General features: G+C 35.2%; 1 protein-coding gene across 2 annotated transcripts in view; it reads left to right on the top strand.

Moving 5' to 3' along the window:
* LOC112914683 (argonaute RISC catalytic component 3) overlaps window positions 1-18,897 on the top strand; it is a 110,844-nt gene that overhangs the window by 32,987 nt on the left and 58,960 nt on the right. Inside the window, exons 3-6 of one of the 2 annotated variants that reach the window (XM_072723851.1) lie at window positions 2,806-2,870; window positions 9,634-9,754; window positions 13,808-14,016; window positions 14,856-14,992. In XM_072723851.1, coding sequence (XP_072579952.1) covers window positions 2,821-2,870; window positions 9,634-9,754; window positions 13,808-14,016; window positions 14,856-14,992 — 517 coding nt within the window. In that variant the 5' untranslated portion in view covers window positions 2,806-2,820. The remainder of the gene's footprint in view (window positions 1-2,805; window positions 2,871-9,633; window positions 9,755-13,807; window positions 14,017-14,855; window positions 14,993-18,897) is intronic. The other variant, XM_072723850.1, reaches the window with a different exon arrangement.

Genomic DNA, 18,897 nt, shown 5'->3' with positions numbered 1-18,897 from the left:
ATAGAAGAATAAATAGAGTGGACATAGCAAAATTATGACATGTTTATGTAACAGAAATAGGCCAGTATAAATAGAGCAGCTCAAGTCTGAAAAATAGCCAGGGAGTAAGTTATGGAGGGTTTTTTTCTTTCTTTTCTTTTCTTTTCTTTCTTTTCTTTTCTTTTCTTTTTTCTTTCTTTCTTTCTTTCTTTCTTTCTTTCTTTCTTTCTTTCTTTCTTTCAAGATTTACTTATTTATTTGAGAGAGAGAGCTGGGGGGTGGGAGGTGGGGTTGGAGAGAGAGAGAATATCTCAAGCAGAGTCTCTGCTGAGAGGGAGCTGGATGCAGGGCTCAATCTCATGAACCTAGCTGAAATCAAGAGTTGGACATTCAATAGACTGAGCCACCCAGGCACCCCACCCCAATGAAGGGTCTTAAATTCATGCTAAGGCTTGTGATTTCAGAAACAGTGGAAAGCCATTGGAGGCTTAGGGCAAATGAGGAACGTCTGTATTTAAAAGCATAACTAATGGCAGTGTGGTGAATAAATTAGAAAAGAGAAAGACCAGGGACGCCTGGGTGGCTCAACGGTTGGGTGCCTACCTTCGGCCCAGGGCATGATCCTGGAGTCCTGGGATTGAGTCCTGCATCGGGCTCCCTGCATGGGACCTGCTTCTCCCTCTGCCTGTGTCTGCCTCTCTCTCTGTGTCTCTCATGAATAAATAAATAAAATCTTTAAGAAAAGAAAAGAGAAAGACCAGAGTCTGGAGAACATTGGGAAGGCTGTTTGCAGTAGTCTAGATCAGTGGTCTTTAAATCTTTGATTATTCATCTCCATTAAAATATGTTTGACCGTGGACTGAACAATAAATAAATAAATAAATGTATATGCACACATATTTGGAGTTTTTAAATTTATAGAAATATACTACTATTCTAACATATAACTATAGAAAAAGGCAGGAAAATATTTTGAAATAAACTATTTAAAAATATATTTAATAATTTGAAATTTTCAGATACCAACAATCTGATTGAATATATGCCAGGCACTTGAGCTAAGTTGCAACGTGGTGAAAATGAGTTACACTGTTGATTGTTGTTAATTGAAGTGTAGTTGATATATAATGTTGTATCAGTTTTAAGTATACAACATAGTGATAAGACAACTCTATACATTATGTTGTATTCGTCAAGATAAGTGTAGTTTGCTACCATAATGTTGCTACAGTACACTGTTAACTCTTGTATGTTGCAGAAGTCCTGTCATTCTCTTAGGGTTCCAGGTGTACCATATGTTACACCTGATCATCTGACATGGGCTAAGTAAAGATACCAGTGTCAATCCATATTCACAAGTGTTAGTAAATCTTAATTTCTAATTATTAGATGAAAATTAAATATATTTTTTCCCCTCGTACTCTAGCATACCCCCTAGCATCTCTGACCCCTACTTTTCTAGATTAGAAGTAGTGTTTTCTAGGACTTAACTAACAGCAGTGGCAGTGGGGATAAAGGGAGAGCTTAGATAAAATATTTAGAAGAAGAGTGAATAATATAGACATGGAGGGAAAAAGAAGAGAGAATGACTTCATCGTTCCAATCTGTGCAATAGACATGGCTTTAACAGAAATACAGATGGTGAAAAGACCAAAGTTTTTTGTTTTCTGTTTCGGATATTTGGAGGTTGAATTGTTTAAGAAACATCAAAGTAGAGAGGCTCAATAGATTATTGGAAATAAGTGTTGAGAGCACAGGTAGTAAGTCAAGATAGAGAATTATATGTGATAATAAAAGCTAGAGAAAGTGAGCAGAGTCAAGATAAGATTGAGAATGAATCTCTGGGGATACACTGTTGTTTCAGGTTTGCCAGTAAACTTTAGATTGGAAAAGTAGACAAACTATGATAAAGTATAAGTTATTTCAGAGAAGATAAAGAAAGGATCATGACTTTCAAGTACTGATCACAGTGGCAAATGCCAAGAAGCTAGAGGTATAAAAGCTTAGGAGACCATGTCTTTTAAGAAGTCAGTGTGGCCTAAGGGAGAAGGGTTCTAGAATAGAGTTGTTAGTGTAAGCCAGATTGGGTTAAAAAATGATTTCTTGATCTAAAGTAATGTCAGTTACCTGTGAATACTAGAGATGTTTACTCCACTGGATTAGCAAGTAAGATGACATAAGATTATGAAAGCTTCATACACATGTGAAATGACTATAAAGATAGTTCTTAGTAAAATGCTCTGGTGTACTACAGATTTCATATTATAAAATATGAAAAATTTGATCTAAAATATAACCCCTTTTTTCTCTACTCTGTATCTTTTAAACTTTATCTTGATGCAAAAGTATTTATTGGCTACCTTCTCTGTTATTTATTGAAGAGTTATGAAGATAAATTCAAGGTTGGAAGGATACAAGGAGAGACTGCCAGCTGTTTTAGTTGTGTTTTATAAGCAAGCCTCTAGGTGACTTTACCATCTTGTTACACCTTAGCAGTCTTCCTTCTGACTATACTATAGTGATAGATTAATTTATTATAGCTATGAATACTAAACTAATATGAATAGTCACTTTCAGGGGAAAATATTTCATGTCTTCTCGTATCAACTAGAATAATATTTCCCATTCTGTCTTTTGGGAGTAGAGGATGAGAGGTACCTAGAAATGAGATGAAGGTGTGGGTCTCTATAAGCATATAGAACAATTAATGAAAACAATTTCTTCTCCTTTTTACATTAAAATTTCTCTTTCCTACCATTTTTCTGCTGCATGAGTCAGGTGGTTAAGTGGAACTTACTGAAACCAATATTAAATTTTACTTTACAGTCTGTGCACCAGAGCATGATGGAGTCAAAAGACTTGGTACCAGAATGTAGGAAGTGGTGGTTGAGGTAAGAGTGGGAAAGGTAGGCTGTAGCCCTTTGTAAGACCTAATGTACTTGGGTAGGTTCATTTTTCTAGTAATCGCCAGATATTCTTAAGGATTTTTAAATTCTATCCCAAGGTTCTACAAAAATGCATCCTATTATATTCTGCAAGAATTCTTTCCTTCTAGACTAAGGTTATTAGTTAAAGGAAGCCACTAAAGATTGGTTAGAAGTTCTTATCCTCATTTGCTCAGATTTTCTTTCCCAAATTGCTTTCCAAAATGCTGCTTTAGAAGTTAAAATATTTTGCATATTACCAGAGAAGGTAAAATTACAATTATTTTACTGAAATATACACTTAAACGTTGTGCTAAAATTTCTACATTTGAACAAAAGATCAAAGGATTCCCCCCATTGTTATGATAAAAGACAGCTACATATAAGACAAAGATAGTTCCACAACTGTGACATGATAGAAATTCAGTTCATAGTTTATGTTAATTACCAGGATTTATTCTTTGTATTAATTTACTTTGATACTAATACATTGTGATATATTTGTTGTTTAGAAGACTTCAGTATTTCAGTGTAGTCTTGAAGTATATTTGTGAGATAATTATGCCTAAATTTTTATATAAAAATAGTATCATATATATTTGCTTTCCCCCCCAAGAGTACTTTCACTAATATCCCAATGGTCCCAGTAACAGGCTAGAGACTGTTATCCCATTTTTATTGATGAAGGAACTAAAGTCAGAGAGGCAAGGTGACTTTTATAACAACCTAGTGGCAGAATGGGACTAAAAACTCATGTCTACTTATTTCTCCTCCAGTGCTTATGTTAGCACATGTAAAGGTTTCTCAAATTGGCAGTTTCCCAATTCAAACTTTCTTTATAATACAGTGAGCACCTTTGCTGCTATAGCAGAATAAATGATGAGATAAATTACTATTGTAGTTTTTTTCTTTAGCTCCACATGCCTGCCTGATGAACATTCTAATACATTACCCTTTGTCACAGTATCTTTTGAGATAAGAAGTGAAAATTTGCAGTTCCTTGATTTGTCATTTTGTAACTTGAATACGAAATTTTCATTAAAACTCTAAATACAGGCAGCCTGGGTGGCTCAGCGGTATAGCGCCTGCCTTCCGCTCAGGGCGTGATCCTGCAGTCCAGGGATTGAGTCCCGCATCAGGCTCCCTGCATGGAGCCTGCTTCTCCCTCTGTCTTTGTCTCTGCCTCTCTCTCTCTCTCTCTCTCATTAATAAATAAATAAAATCTTAAAAAAAATAACCTTCTAAATATGTTGATCACATCATGTTAATGAGAGATTAAAGAGAGATGATAATAATTGATGGTCCTTAGAAAAGTGGGTTCCCTTTGAAACATATGTTTTAGCAGTTATGAATTTAAACATGGTTTAATGTTAGAATTGCCCAGTGTATATAGAATTCTAATACCATTCTCTTAAGGCTCTGAGAGCTTGAGTTCAAATCAATGTTTAGTGTAATTATTCATAAAGAAATTTTTATATCTGATCCCATGGTAAAAATCTGCAGTGTTTCATTGTGTGATATTCTCCTAATTAAATTCTCCTAATTAAATTTTACTGTTAAAGGGGGTTGCAGAGATTATTCATTTCAGTCTTCTGGTTGGAATCTTCTAATTGGTATCTTTTGTGACATAACTGCTCCTTGAGCAGTTATAGCAGGGATGAAGTCAGGTACTTTATAAGATAGTGTGATCTACTTGTGAATAATTTTGGTGATTAGGAAATGTGGGAAATTTTTGTTCCAAAGTCTAGCTCCTTATATCTTCCCAATTATTTGTGAGTTCTATCCTTTCGTACAAAGATAGATTTTCTTCTTAGTTTATCGCATGACAGTCCATCAGAATAGTCAAAGGACCAAAGGCTTTTGTAATCCCTTTGAGTCTTTCCTATTCCAGACCTACGGTTCTTTAGTTTGATTTATTTTTACTCATGTTGCATGAATTTCTATCAAGATTACCATCTTCTGGTTATGTTTCATTTTTTTATGGTCTTAAATTTTTCCAAATTGAGCAGAGTACCTCAGAATGTGAAATCACCACTATAATATGTGATAGGGTGGTTACATGCTTTATAGTGGGCACTTAAATATGTACAACCTAATTTCTTTAATTTGGAGGAAGCTACATCCCACCATCTGCTCATTCTGGACTTAGAGTCACCTAAAGCCCCTTACATTGTAAGTTCACATCCTCTAATCTGTTCTTTTTGCAGTTGAGATTTTTAAGCAAATCTTTAGCTCTTAAAATTACCCCTATTTATCATCTTCATTGAGTTCATTGTTTTAGTGTCTCAGTAACTTTTAGCATGCTCATTTGTTTTTAGCATACTAGCAATGTCTCCCAAGTACTTATAATTTGAGGATTTCTTGGGACCCCTGGATGATCCCCGGGTCCAGGATTGAGTCCCACATCAGGCTCCCTGCAGGGAGTCTGCTTCTGCCTCTGCCTGTGTCTCTGCCACTCTCTCTGTGTCTCTCATGAATAAATAAATAAAATCTTAAAAAAAAAATTGGAGGATTTCTTGACAGATATTTTATTTTGTCTATTTTATTATGTATCCTACATATATATAAGATATAGATATATATATATCTTAAGATTTTATTTATTTATCTGACAGAGCATAAGCAGAGGGAGCAGCAGGCAGAGGGAGAAGAAGCAGGCTCTCTAAGCAGGGAGCCCAATGAGGGCTCCATCTCAGGACCCTGGGATCATGACCTGAACTAAAGGCAGACCCATAGCCCACTGAGCCACCAAGGTGACCCAGGGCACTAGACATACTTCTTTTGTTCATGGTATTGATAGGGGGGCCACTTTAGAAGTTTATTCTGATTAAAAGTTTCCATAAATCTCCTAGTTAACTTAGAAAAAGAAAAGGAACTTGCCTTGCCCCATGTTATAATATAATAAAACACTTTAGTAATTGATACTTTTTAAATACAGACCACTGAGACAATATAGAGAACTCAAGAGAGAGCCAGATCCATTTATATATTGAGAACTTATTACGATAAAAAGGGTATTTTATCTATCTATCTATCTATCTATCTATCTATCTATCTATCTATCTATCTATTGTAGGCTCCAGCCCAGAGTGGAGCCTAACACAGGGCCCAAATTTATGACTGTGAGATCGAGACCTGGGCTGAGATCACGAGTCAGACGCTTAACCAACTGACCCTCCCAGGCACCCCCAAAAAATGGCATTTTATTTTATTTTTATTTTTATTTTTTTAAAGATTGTATTTATTTATTCATGAGAGACACAGAGAGGGAGAGAGAGGCAGAGACACAGGCAGAGGGAGAAGCAGGCTCCATGCAGGGAGCCTTACACGGGACTCAATCCCAGGACCCCAGGATCACACCCTGGGCCAAAGGCAGGCGCTAAACTGCTGAGCCACCCAAGGATCCCAAAAAATGGTATTTTAAATTGGTTAGTAGATGGTGTGGGACCACTGGCTTACTATATGGAGAAAAATAAAATAGAGTCCCTATATAACACTGTTTATAAATAAGGACCTCAAATGAATTAATGGCCAAAGTAATATATATATATATAGGTAATGATAGATGGATAGATATAAACACTATATATGTAACTATATATAGATAAAACTATAGTTAATAAAACACTTTGTGATTTAGTATTAGGAAAGTGTTTCTTGGGATCCCTGGGTGGCGCAGCGGTTTAGCGCCTGCCTTTGGCCCAGGGCGCGATCCTGGAGACCCGGGATCGAGTCCCACGTCGGGGTCCCGGTGCATGGAGCCTGCTTCTCCCTCTGCCTGTGTCTCTGCCTCTCTCTCTCTCTCTGTGACTATCATAAAAAAAAAAAAAAAAAAAAAAGTATTTCTTAAAACATCAAAAGCATGAAACCCATAATGTAAAAAGTGATTCATTTTATGATATAATATTAAGGATTTCAGTTCAACAAATATATAGATATTGTTATATGTATATTATTTCAACAAATAGATAGATATTAACAGGCAGATAACATTTGAAAGAAGATATTTGCAATAACTGGGGATCCCTGGGTGGCGCAGTGGTTTGGCGCTTGCCTTTGGCCCAGGGCGCGATCCTGGAGACCCGGGATCGAATCCCACATCAGGTTCCCGGTGCATGGAGCCTGCTTCTCCCTCTGCCTATGTCTCTGCCTCTCTCTCTCTCTCTCTCTCTCTCTCTGTGACTATCATAAATAAATAAAAATTTTAAAAGATATTTGCAATAACTAAACCTGTTAATGAATTAATATCTGGACTATCAGACTATCAGAGAAACTCCTTCAATTCAACAAGAAGACTGGGACCCCAATAGAAAAATGAGCAAAGAAAAGAAACAGACACATGAAGGAATGTTCAAATTCATTAGTAATAGAAGAAATCTCAATTAAAATAACCTTTTAATTTTACCTGCTACGCTAGCAAAAATTAGAAAGCAGAGCTGAATAATGCCAAATCTTGTCTGGTATATAGGGAAATAGGAATCTCCAGGAATGTAGATTAGACAGCCACTCTGGGGAGCAGTTTGGCAGTTCTTCATCATTTAGTTGTTTAAATTCACGTGGACATAACAATTTTGTTCCTGGGTATATAACCAGAGATAAATTCTCTCACACAAGTCCATAAAAGGGTATGGTAAGAGATACTGCATTGCAACATTGTTTTTAGTGGTTGGTAGTTAAAGTCTGCATTGTTGGGTGATAGACAACATACGGAGTACTTTGCATCAGAAACAATGAACTAAGTGTACCAAACCAAAAATGATACATTTTTAAAACCTAGTGCCAGAGGATAAAGATGGGAATATAAACAAACAGAAGGATGTTCATCAAACACATTAGAAGAAATAACTTATTGGGAAGAGGAAAAAAGCTTAGGAAATGGAGGTGGAAGGAAAGAAGAGAGGTCTCGTACAGATGATTAATGCTAATAAGCCATGATTTGAGGAGTATGATTAACCTTTTGTATCTGGAACATAAAAGTGGGGTTTGGGGACTACATTTGACAGTGATATGTAAGTTGGGTTGGAGAAGAAAAGATTAAAGGCATAAAAAACAGGAGACTTAAAATAATCCAGCTACTGGAACATGAGGTTGTAGTTTAGGATGGTGGTAATTGGGAATGAAAAGTAAAGTACTGATGTGAGAAATACTGCAAAGAGATGAGGTCCGCAACTAATTGGGTGAAGAGATGAGCCAGATTTGAATCTGGAGAGATGAAGTTCCCAATAAAGAGGAGCAATGAATAGGATAACCAGATAACATGGGGGGAGATATGATGAATTCAGCTTTTGATTCCGTTGGAGGTTCTAGCAGTTTATTGAGGTAGATTGTCCGCTGTTAGAACATTCATGAAGAATATACTGTGGTAGACATTGAAACAGAACATTTTTTATCCCTAAATTGTCTTTGGCACAGCTATTTTAATCTCTTCCACCATTTTAATCCTTAGAGTGATTTGATTGGCTTGCGAGGATTTGGTAAGCTTAAAGTCACACCAATTTACTGTTGAGAAAAAATGACAAAATAGTTAAAACATTCTGACAAATTAGATCTGTAAAGTTTCACCTAAGAAACTGGACTTGACAGTGGCTGCAGAAGAATACCTTAAGTGACAAAAAAAAAAAAAAAAAAAAAAAAAATCTGAAATTTGTCTTGTATGTAAAAACACATCAGTGAATCAAATCTTTTTTGTAAAATTTACTGTGGTAGAGGCTTGATCTTGGTTTAGTTTCAGCAAAGTAAAATTGAAGAAGGGGAAAAATAGAAATTTTGAGCTTGTAGAAAATTGCTCTAGGTATCAAGTTAGCTCGATTATTTTGTACCAGAGAAAGCCTTTTTCCCCCTTTTCTCAACTACCCATAGGTTAGAATTTAATCTTTTTCCCATTCCTTTAAATGTATTGTGTATTATACCAATAATATGTAAGGATACTCTTATCATAATATATTTAGATTATTTAGACACAAAAATCATTCTTCACCTCTCTCTCCAGAGGTAACCACCATTGAGATATCTTTCCACTGCTTTTACAAGTAATGTGTGTACAAAAATAAATGTTGATTTGTGGATATTTTGTTTTATTCTCAATGTAGGCTAATTTTTAAATATAAAAGTCTTAAATTTAAATATCTTTCAATGTAAGTACATATCACATAAAAATATTTGCTGGGTGAAAACAGGTTTCCGAATGTTCTTACTGATTAGATAATGTAAGTATGGAGAAGGAGGTTGAAAAGGATTGAGGAGGGGTAAAGGTATGTTTATTGCTCTCAAGAACTTCACAGTCTAGTAGAAGTGATGTGTACTCTGATTATAATACAGTGGAGTAGCTGTTCTAATAGATATATACACTAGGTGGTATTTGAGTACAGAGTGAAGAGCATCAAATTCTTCGATAGAGAAGTGTTATGTATCGAGTAGTGTGCAGAGATGGTAAAAGGGACTTGGGATCATTTTTTTTTTTTAAGGTTAATATTTTGCAGGTTTACTGAAGTCTAGAATGATTAAGTAATTCACTGGATTCATTCTTTTCTGTCTTTTGTGAAATTCATATCTCTTGCCAGAAGTCAGTCTTTCTGGTATCCTAAGATATGGTCCTGAAATCAGTATCTTTATTATGTATGATTGTCTTTTAGAATTTTGGCAGCTTTAAATAGTACAAGAATTACTGTATTTTGTATTTTGTATTTCATCATGCAGAGGATTATGTGGATATATTTTTTCCCTTTTGTAGGGAGGTGGTTGACTCAATGGTTCAGCATTTTAAAGTGACTATATTTGGGGACCGTAGACCAGTTTATGATGGAAAAAGAAGCCTTTACACAGCCAATCCACTTCCTGTGGCAACTACTGGGGTAAGATGCATTCCTTTATTGGAAAGGTATTCTTTTACAGTATCTCCCTTTATTTTTAATTTTTATTTATTTAATTATTTTCGAAGAGAGAATTGGAGGAGGGCATAGGGAAAGAGAGGGAATCTCAAGCCCGCCCCACACCTAGCTTGGAACCTGACGCAGGACTTGATCTCACAATCTTGAGATCATGACTCAGGCTGAAACCAAGAGTTTGACGCTCAACCAACTGAGCCACCCACACACCCCTTCAAATAATTTTAAACATACTGAAAAATTGTAAGAATCAAAGAACTCATGTAGTAGACCTTTTACCCAGATTCACCAGTGTCCTTACCTTTTGCCACATTTGTCTTATCAATCTCTTTTTTGCTGTCTTTATAGATACTTTATGTGTGTGTGTGTATATACACACACATACATACTTAATAGATACTTATATAGAACGAGATTTTTCCAGCCTTTTTATTTTCTTTTCATAGTATTAACATGGTAGAGGTTTACAGTCAAGTTGTTTTGTAGAACGTCCCTCAATCTGGGTTTGTCTGGTATTTCCTCTTGATTAGGTTCTGATTAAGCATATTTGGCAGGAATAATTACACAAGTATTCTTATCAGTGGATCATATCAGGGGACATTAATACATATTTGCTCCATTAATGGTGATATTAAGTTTGATCACTTGTTTAAGCTGGTATCTGCCAGGTTTCTCCTGTCAAATTTTTCTCTTTACTCTTGTGGAGAGATTTTAATTGTGATAAAATACATATAACATAAAATTGACCATCTGAGCCATTTAATGTACATTTAATGGCAAGAAGTACATTTGCAACTACTATTTATCTCCATGCCTCTTTTTATCTTATAAATCTGAAACTGTACCCATGAAGCACTTGAGGCCCCATTCTCCTTCCCCTCAGCCCCTGGCAGCCACCATTCTAATTTCTGTCTCAATAACTTTGACTACTTTCAGTGCCTCATCTAAGTGGAATCATAAAATATTTGTGTTTTTGTGACTGACTTATTTCACTTATCATTATGTCCTCAAGATTCATCCATGTTGGGCAGCCTGGGTGGCTCCGCGGTTGGGTGCCTGCCTTTGGCTCAGGTCATGTTCCCGGAATCCGGGATCGAGTCCTGCATTGGGTTCCCTGCAAGGAGCCTGCTTCTCCCTCTGCTTATGTCTGCTTCTCTCTCAGTCCGTGTCTCTCATGAATAAATAAATAAATCTTAAAAAACAAAATTCATCCACGTTGTTGAACGTATCAGAATTTCCTTCCTTTTAAAGCTGAATGATATTCCAATGTGTATATACCACATTTCATTTATCCATACATCTGTTGATGAACACCTTTTGGCTATTACAAATAATACTGCTATGAACATGGGCGTACAAATATCTGTTCCAATTCTTCCTTTCAGTTCTTTTGTATATAAGTGGTAATTTTATTTTTAATATTTTGAGAAGTTACTGTACTATTTTCCACGGTGGCTGCACCATTTTTTACATTCCCACCAGCAATGCACAAGGGTTCCAAATTTTTCACACCGTTGCCAATACTTGTTTTCTGGGGTTTTTTGATAGTAGCTATCCAAGTGGGTGTGAGATTATATCTCACTGTGGTTTTGATTTGCATTTCTTTAATGATTAGTGAATTGAGCACCTTTTCATGACTCTTGTACATTTTTGTACATTTTTGTCTTTTGCTCTTTTTTTTTTTGCCCATTATTTAAAATTGGGATTAGTTTTTGTTGTTATTGCATTTTAGGGATTCTTTATATATCCTTACCAGTTAGATGATTTGCAAATATTTTCTCACATTTTGTAGGTTGCCTTTTCACTTTGTGGATTCTGTCCTCTGGTGCATAGAAGTATTTTTGGTTTTGTTTGGGTTGTTTTTTGAGTAGGCTCCACACGGTGGATTTCCTGACCCTGACAAGATCAAGACCTGAGTTGAGCTTAAGCTTAACCTACTGAGCCACCTAGGCTCCCCTAAGAAGTCTTTAAGTTTGATATGGGAAATACTTTTTTAATGATTTTTTTTTTAATTTGTTTATTTTAGAGAGTGCAAGCAGTAGGGAGGAGCAGAGGGAAAGAGAGAATCTCAAGCAGATTCCCCTCTGGGCAGGGAACCTGATGCTGGGCTTGATCTCATTACCCTGAGATCATGACTTGAGCTGAAATCAAGAGTTGGATATTCAACCAGCTGAGCCACCCAGGTGCCCTGATATGAGAAATACTTTAAGGATCCTGTTTCTCGGGGCACTTGGGTGGCTCAGGTTGTGATCCCAAGATCCTGGGATCGTGTCCCACATCAGGCAGGAGCGAGCCTATTTCTCTCTCTGCATATGTCTCTGCCTCTCTGTTTCTCTCATGAATAAATAAAATCTTTAAAAAAGAAAAAGAAGAAAAGAGATCCTGTTTCTTATTAGATTTTTAAGTAATTGATGATTCTTGCTTGGGAGGATTATTACTATATAGTAATGGTGATTTTCTAATTCTCTTATTCCTTCTACATTTATTAGTTGGTACTGATTATAAGGAAGAGCATTTTCTTCTTCCTAATTTATTTATTCTTATTTATTTCACTGCCCCAGTTGTCCCAGATTTGGCCATTGGGAGCCTCTTTAAGCTGGTTCCTATTTCTTTTTTACGTTACACCCATTTTTATTTATTTTTTTTTTTTTTAGTACTTCCTTACTTTCTGGCACAAGATTATCCAGGCTTATTTTATGTTTTCCCTGCTGCAACCATGCAGCTGACCCTTTCTCACAGGAGTAATAATTTCTTTTAGTTGGGGGATGCAACTTAGAAACCAAAATCTGAATACTGAATATATTCATTGCTGCTGGGATATAGGCGTTTCTAAAATGGACAGAGATAGGAAATAAAAATATATAAATAAATAAGACAATATATAATAAATATTACATGTCATATAGTGAACCTACCAAAAGTAGTCTACACAAGTATTACTCAATGTACAATATACAATTTATAGTGGAAATCATGAGTTCAAACTGATTTTCAGTCTACCCCCCAGAGCAAAATCTATCCTTCCTTTACTCTCCACTTTGCATATTTGTATCTTCCTTCTTTTTTGAGCCTCAAAACATCACTTTTACTCATTTGTTTAGTCGTACCATACATTTATAAAATCATTTCTGGGGCAGCCTGGGTGGCTCAGCAGTTTAGCGCCGCCTTCAGCCCAGGGCAGAATCCTGGAGACCCGGGATCGAGTCCCACGTCAGGCTCCCTGCATGATGCCTGCTTCTCGCTCTCTGCCTGTGTCTCTGCCTCTCTCTATGTCTGTCATGAATAAAAAAATAAAATATTTTTTAAAAAATCATTTCTGAATTGCTACACCATACCACTACAGAAAACAAACTTACTCATGAGAGTTAAGGTTTTATTTTGTATGTGGTTCTTTCCCACCTGCCCCTTCTCCACATGCCCAATTGAGAATATACTCAGTATACTGTGTTCAAGAGTTCTTTGCGTTAATGTTTTCTTTTTTTCCCCTTCTTTCATTATGTTAGGTTATACATTTGAAATACATTTGGTTTCACTTGATTTTGTTTATATTTTAAGTTTTACACTTGATCTTGATTTTATTTTTAATTTTTTAACTGATAAAACTTTATTTTTAAGAAAAGCTTTTTTTAAACATGGTTCCAGGAATCAAAACTATACTGAAAAATATACTCATAATTGTTATTCCTCCTTTATTTCTTCCAGTCTGTTTCTTCCCATCATTTGAAATTCAGTAACCAGTTTCTTTGTTTCTGGTCATACTTCTTGTGTTTCTTATTGCAAAAGTAAGATATATGAATATTTTCCCATTCTCTTTTCTCACACAAGGATGGCATACTATTTGTAATCTTCTGTACTTTGCTTTTTTTTTGCTTAACAGTATAGCTTGGAGATTATCTATTGATTTAACATTGAGGTTGGTTTTTTATATTTGCTCTCTTTTTTCTTAAATACCTTGGTAACTTAAAAATAATTGTACATTATCCTTTTCAACTTATCAACAGACTGTTTTCCCATCAACAGGTAGATTTAGATGTTACTTTACCTGGGGAAGGTGGAAAAGATCGACCGTTCAAGGTATCAATTAAATTTGTCTCTCGGGTGAGTTGGCACCTACTACATGAAGTACTGACAGGACGGACCTTGCCTGAGCCACTGGAATTAGACAAGCCAATCAGCACTAATCCTGTCCATGCTGTTGATGTGGTGCTACGACATCTGCCCTCCATGAAGTGGGTGCTTCTGGCTTTTTTTTTCCTTTTTAGATTTTCAGTGTGAAGGCTTTCCTCCCAAGAATAAGTTGTGCAGGCCCTTTTTGAATAACCATATGTATATTTTGGTTACTTCATTTAAAGAATAGCATGCATACAAGTTCATTGACAGAAGAAGTAAGTTAAATAAATTCTGGTTTTTGAAAACATACATCATTACGTTAGCTATTCTAATGGATACCTTTCAGAAAAATGTCTAACCCTTTATCTTAGGAGCTATAAACCTTGAATAACTGACCTATTTAGTTAAGTCCCCTTATTTTAAAGGTAATATCATTGTTTATACAATAGTATCAATTTGTATTGAAATTGCTATACTACCACAAGTGTATGTTTATATTTGTGTGCTTGGATATATAGGATCAATGTGTCTTTTTAAAGAAAAATATGTTTGGGTAACACGTTTATGGAAATAACCTTTCGATTGATATTTATTCACTCTTTAGCGTTTCCTAAGGTTAGAACTGATTTTTCTTTTCATCTGTTTCTTTTTTTTTTTTCTTTTCATCTGTTTCTAAGAAAGTATTTCAAATAAAATTTATTCTCACCCAAACTAACAGTAGTTTTAGGAATAGAGAATTTCAGTAAAGGATGCTAAGGGGTTTTGTTTTGGTTTTGTTTTTCATTTAAAATGGCTATTTTTGCTTTCACAAATTTGGAATATATTTATTTTCATATATTCCTAATGACAAGCATCATTATGATAAATGAAGTTTATGTGCCTTAGACTCTCCTATTCTGCAAATTTAAATACCTATATGGGATGGAAAGGACTGAATATGACATTTTAATTTTTGTAGATATACACCTGTGGGGCGTTCCTTTTTCTCAGCTCCAGAAGGATATGACCACCCCCTGGGAGGGGGCAGGGAAGTATGGTTTGGATTCCATCAATCTGTTCGACCTGCCATGTGGAAAATGATGCTTAATATTGATGGTAAGGGAACTAAAAGCATATTCTGTATTGGGTACTTGATTTCTCTATTGCACACATGCATCTGTGCGTATGTGTATGTATGTGTGCAGTTCTATATGCAATTACATGTACTAGTATCTTGAAGTAATTGGGACATATATTAAGCCAAAGTTGAAAAACCTTTGTACTTTTATTAATTTCTTTTAGAGACCCTTCACACAGAGGTTGTCCTGGAATGCTACTGAGCATGAAGTATGCACATTGAAGCATATATAAAAGCCTTGACATTATTACCTGAACAATCTCACTTTTATCCTCTTCACTCTTAAGTCAGTATTTCATTATGAAATACATGTTTTAAAGGAAAAGTCTGTTGGTCCTGGTGACCCCAGGTGTTATACCTACAGCTGATGCTTACAGTGGTGCTATAAGCATTTTTAGCTCATGAGTATTTTTGAGCATATGTAGAAATAGGGAGAATAGTGTGATAAAATGCCACCTGTCTGCAAACTGTCAAGAGCTTTCCACCTTTCCTTAAACTTTCTACATTTACTTCTCTATTAGAGTATTTTTAAATCAAATCCCAGATAGTAAGTTATTTTGTCTCCACTACTTTACCTCAGAAAAAGGGTGTTTTCTTACAATCATAATGCCATTATCATATGTAAAAAATTTTAAATATTCATTTATTTGTAGCCTTTAATACCCTGTCCATAATCAGATTTCCTTAATTGTCTCAAATATCTCATTTTATTATTAGTTGGTTGTTCTAATCAGGATCCAAACAAGATCCATGTAACATGTTTGACTGATATGCTTTTTTAAATTTAGTAGTCCTATTTCCTTCCTCTTGTTTTGTTTTTTCTTTTTTTGTTTTAACTTCATTGACATTTTTAGAGAAACTCCGTCACTTGTCCTAAAGAATATCCAAAAATCCACATTTGTCTTTGTTCTTGTGGTGTCATTACCTTGTTCCTCTGTATTTCCTCAAAATACATATATTTCCTGAAAATGAAAATTGGCCCTAGAAGTTTGATTCAGAAGTTTGATTCAGTCCTGGTTCAGAATACGTTATATATGCTTCATATTGTATCATATTAGGAGGCACACAGTATCTAGTGGTTCCAATTTTAGTGATACTACCATTGATTGTTAGATTCAGAGATCAATAGGCCTGATCTCTCCATTGTAAATTTCCCAATCAACCTTTCAGTTACTAATATTCTATTCAATAATCATTGTTGCCCAAATCACTTATTTCACTGGTGATTACCACGTGGTATTTTTTCTGATTCTATTACTCCTTTTGAATTAGATGGAATTCTTATATGGGACATCACAATGTCCTATTAACAGTTTATTAGCCTTTGATAGCTTTTTTGCTTTCTGGCACAGCAGGATATTTCAGGCTCATCTTACATTTCCTACCCTATACCTGGAATTGGCCTTTCCTTCAAGGATCCCTTGATCTTTTCAGATCACTACATAGTTTCTGCATTATTTTCAGTTGCTTCTACCGTTGTGGAGATATGCCCTTGAGGAGCTATATCTCACAAGTCTTCTTTCGATGTATACTACGGCTGTTTTGTTTGCCATTTCATAACACCATTTCCTATATATATGTAGATGTACCTTTAGGATAGATTTCAGGTGGGAAGATTAATGGGTCAAAGGCAAATATATTTATAATTCTGATCATTGGCAGATTGCCTTCTGTAAAGTTCTAAATGTTGTGCATCAGTGAATGAAACTAGCTGTTTAGTTGTGCCTTTGCCACTAGAAGTGTCAAACTCTAGATTCTATTAATTGGGTTTGCAAGAAATCATTTCCTTATGTACTTCTGTTTTGCATTTGGCCATCTTTTCACATGTATAAGGGTCACCTTATTTTTTTTTTTTCAATTAGTTGTTTATGTCTTTTGCCCTTTTTATTCTGTTGGATTTTTGGTTTTCTCATTTACTGAGAGCTTTCTAAATTAAGGAGATTAGCCCCTTGTGTTTTGAAAGACATTTATCCCTGATTATATGTCTTTTAACCTTTGGTACGGGCTTGTTATTTGCCATGTGGAAATTTATGTTTTTATTGATGGGGGGATGGTAAATTTATATACACAAACAAATATAGTAATCGTTTCTTTTATGACTTGCAATATCTTCTTCTAGGGCTAGTCTCATTTTTCTCTTCAGGTTTTTCATGCTATTCTTATTTATTCTTTCATGTAAGCCTGTAGAAACACCAGTGGGTGTGGGAGGATGGACTGTTACTTTTATTGAAATCTTGCTACATTTATAAATTAAGACAAATTGGCATCTTTAAGATACTGAGTCTTTCTGTCCAAGATAACACTGTACCTTTCTATTAGTGCAAGGTTATGTTTGTTTCCTTCAGGAGTGTTTTAAAGTTTTCCTCACATAGAAGTTGCATGTATCTTGCACATATTTCCTCCCTCCTTTTTTTTTTTTTTTTTTTTTTTTGGCTGTTAAATGGATTTATAGATTCTAACTGGTTATTGCTTATATAAATGAAGGGCTGTCACATTTTTTCCCCCTTTTTAAAGATTTTATTTATTCATGAGAGACAGACAGAGGAGGGCAGAGGCAGAGGGAGAAGCAGGCTCCCTATAGGGAGCCCAATGTGGGACTTGATCCTGGGACCCCAGGATCACAACCCGAGCCAAAGGCAGACACTTAACCAACTGAGCCACCTAGGCCTTTCACTTCTGTATACTTTTTTCTCTCTGCCTCATTAAATTCATTTTTGTTTAGCTATTCAAGTAACTTTCTTATCATTTCTAAGTAAGTTATAATCATTTCATCTACAGATAGTGATAGGTTTACCTCTTCCTTCTGATTTTTTTTATTCAGATTATATTGACTAAGTAGACAGTGTTAAGCAGTAGTAGTTAGTTGGCATCCTCTTTATTCCTTACCATGGAAAGGAATGCTTCCAAGGTTTCTACATTAAGTAAGATACATGTATGTATAGTAGCATCTGTTAATTCCTGTTTTATTAAATACTTTTATTCAAGAATGGGTGTTGAATTTTGTCTTTTTAACAAACACTGAACCAAATTTGTGTTTCTGGATTCTTTTAATGTGATATTGTATTCTGTTTGCTAATATTTTATTTTTTTAATCAATGTAAAGTAAGTTTGATCATCAGATCTATAATTTTTGTGTAATCTTTTTCAAGTTTTGGTATTAATTGTATATCTCATAAAGTTTTTAGAAGTTTTCATTTTCTAAAATGTACAACAGTTTTTAAATAGTATTAAAATTGTCAGCTCTTTTAAGATTTGGTAGAATTTTATAAAATCTTGTGGCGTAATGTGTTTTGCCTGATAGGTAGAGTACTGCTCTTTGAAAACTTCCATTTATTTTTGTGAAAATGAGTTTGTTGCGGCTCAGTTTTGGGAGGTTGTATCTTACTAAAAAATAATTTTATCTGTGATTTTTTATAGAGAGTTTTATGTAGTTTTCTTGTTTTTTGAAATAATGCCTACTTCTCTGAATTCCCATTTATTTTCTGTATTTGTGTTTTGTCCATTTTACTCTTAAGAGAGGAGTACTTCGGGGATCCCTGGGTGGCGCAGCGGTTTGGCGCCTGCCTTTGGCCCAGGGCGCGATCCTGGAGACCCGGGATCGAATCCCACGTCGGGCTCCCGGTGCATGGAGCCTGCTTCTCCCTCTGCCTGTGTCTCTGCCTCTCTCCCTCTCTCTCTGTGTGACTATCATAAATAAAGAAAAATTAAAAAAAAAAAAAAAAAAAGAGAGGAGTACTTCTTTATTTATATTTTAATGAAAACTTTGAATAAAGTTTAAATAAATCCCAATTTTTATTCCATATTTCCTGGGAGAGGTAGTACTTTAAACAACAGATTTCACCATTCCCTAAAGCTTCCCAGCAAAAGAGTTTTTAAAACATAA

The sequence above is a fragment of the Vulpes vulpes genome, chromosome 10, assembly GCF_048418805.1.
Source record: "Vulpes vulpes isolate BD-2025 chromosome 10, VulVul3, whole genome shotgun sequence".
Classification (NCBI taxonomy): domain Eukaryota; kingdom Metazoa; phylum Chordata; class Mammalia; order Carnivora; family Canidae; genus Vulpes; species Vulpes vulpes.
The sequence above is the reverse complement of the archived record's forward strand: the minus strand, read 5'-3'. Positions and strand labels throughout refer to the sequence as shown.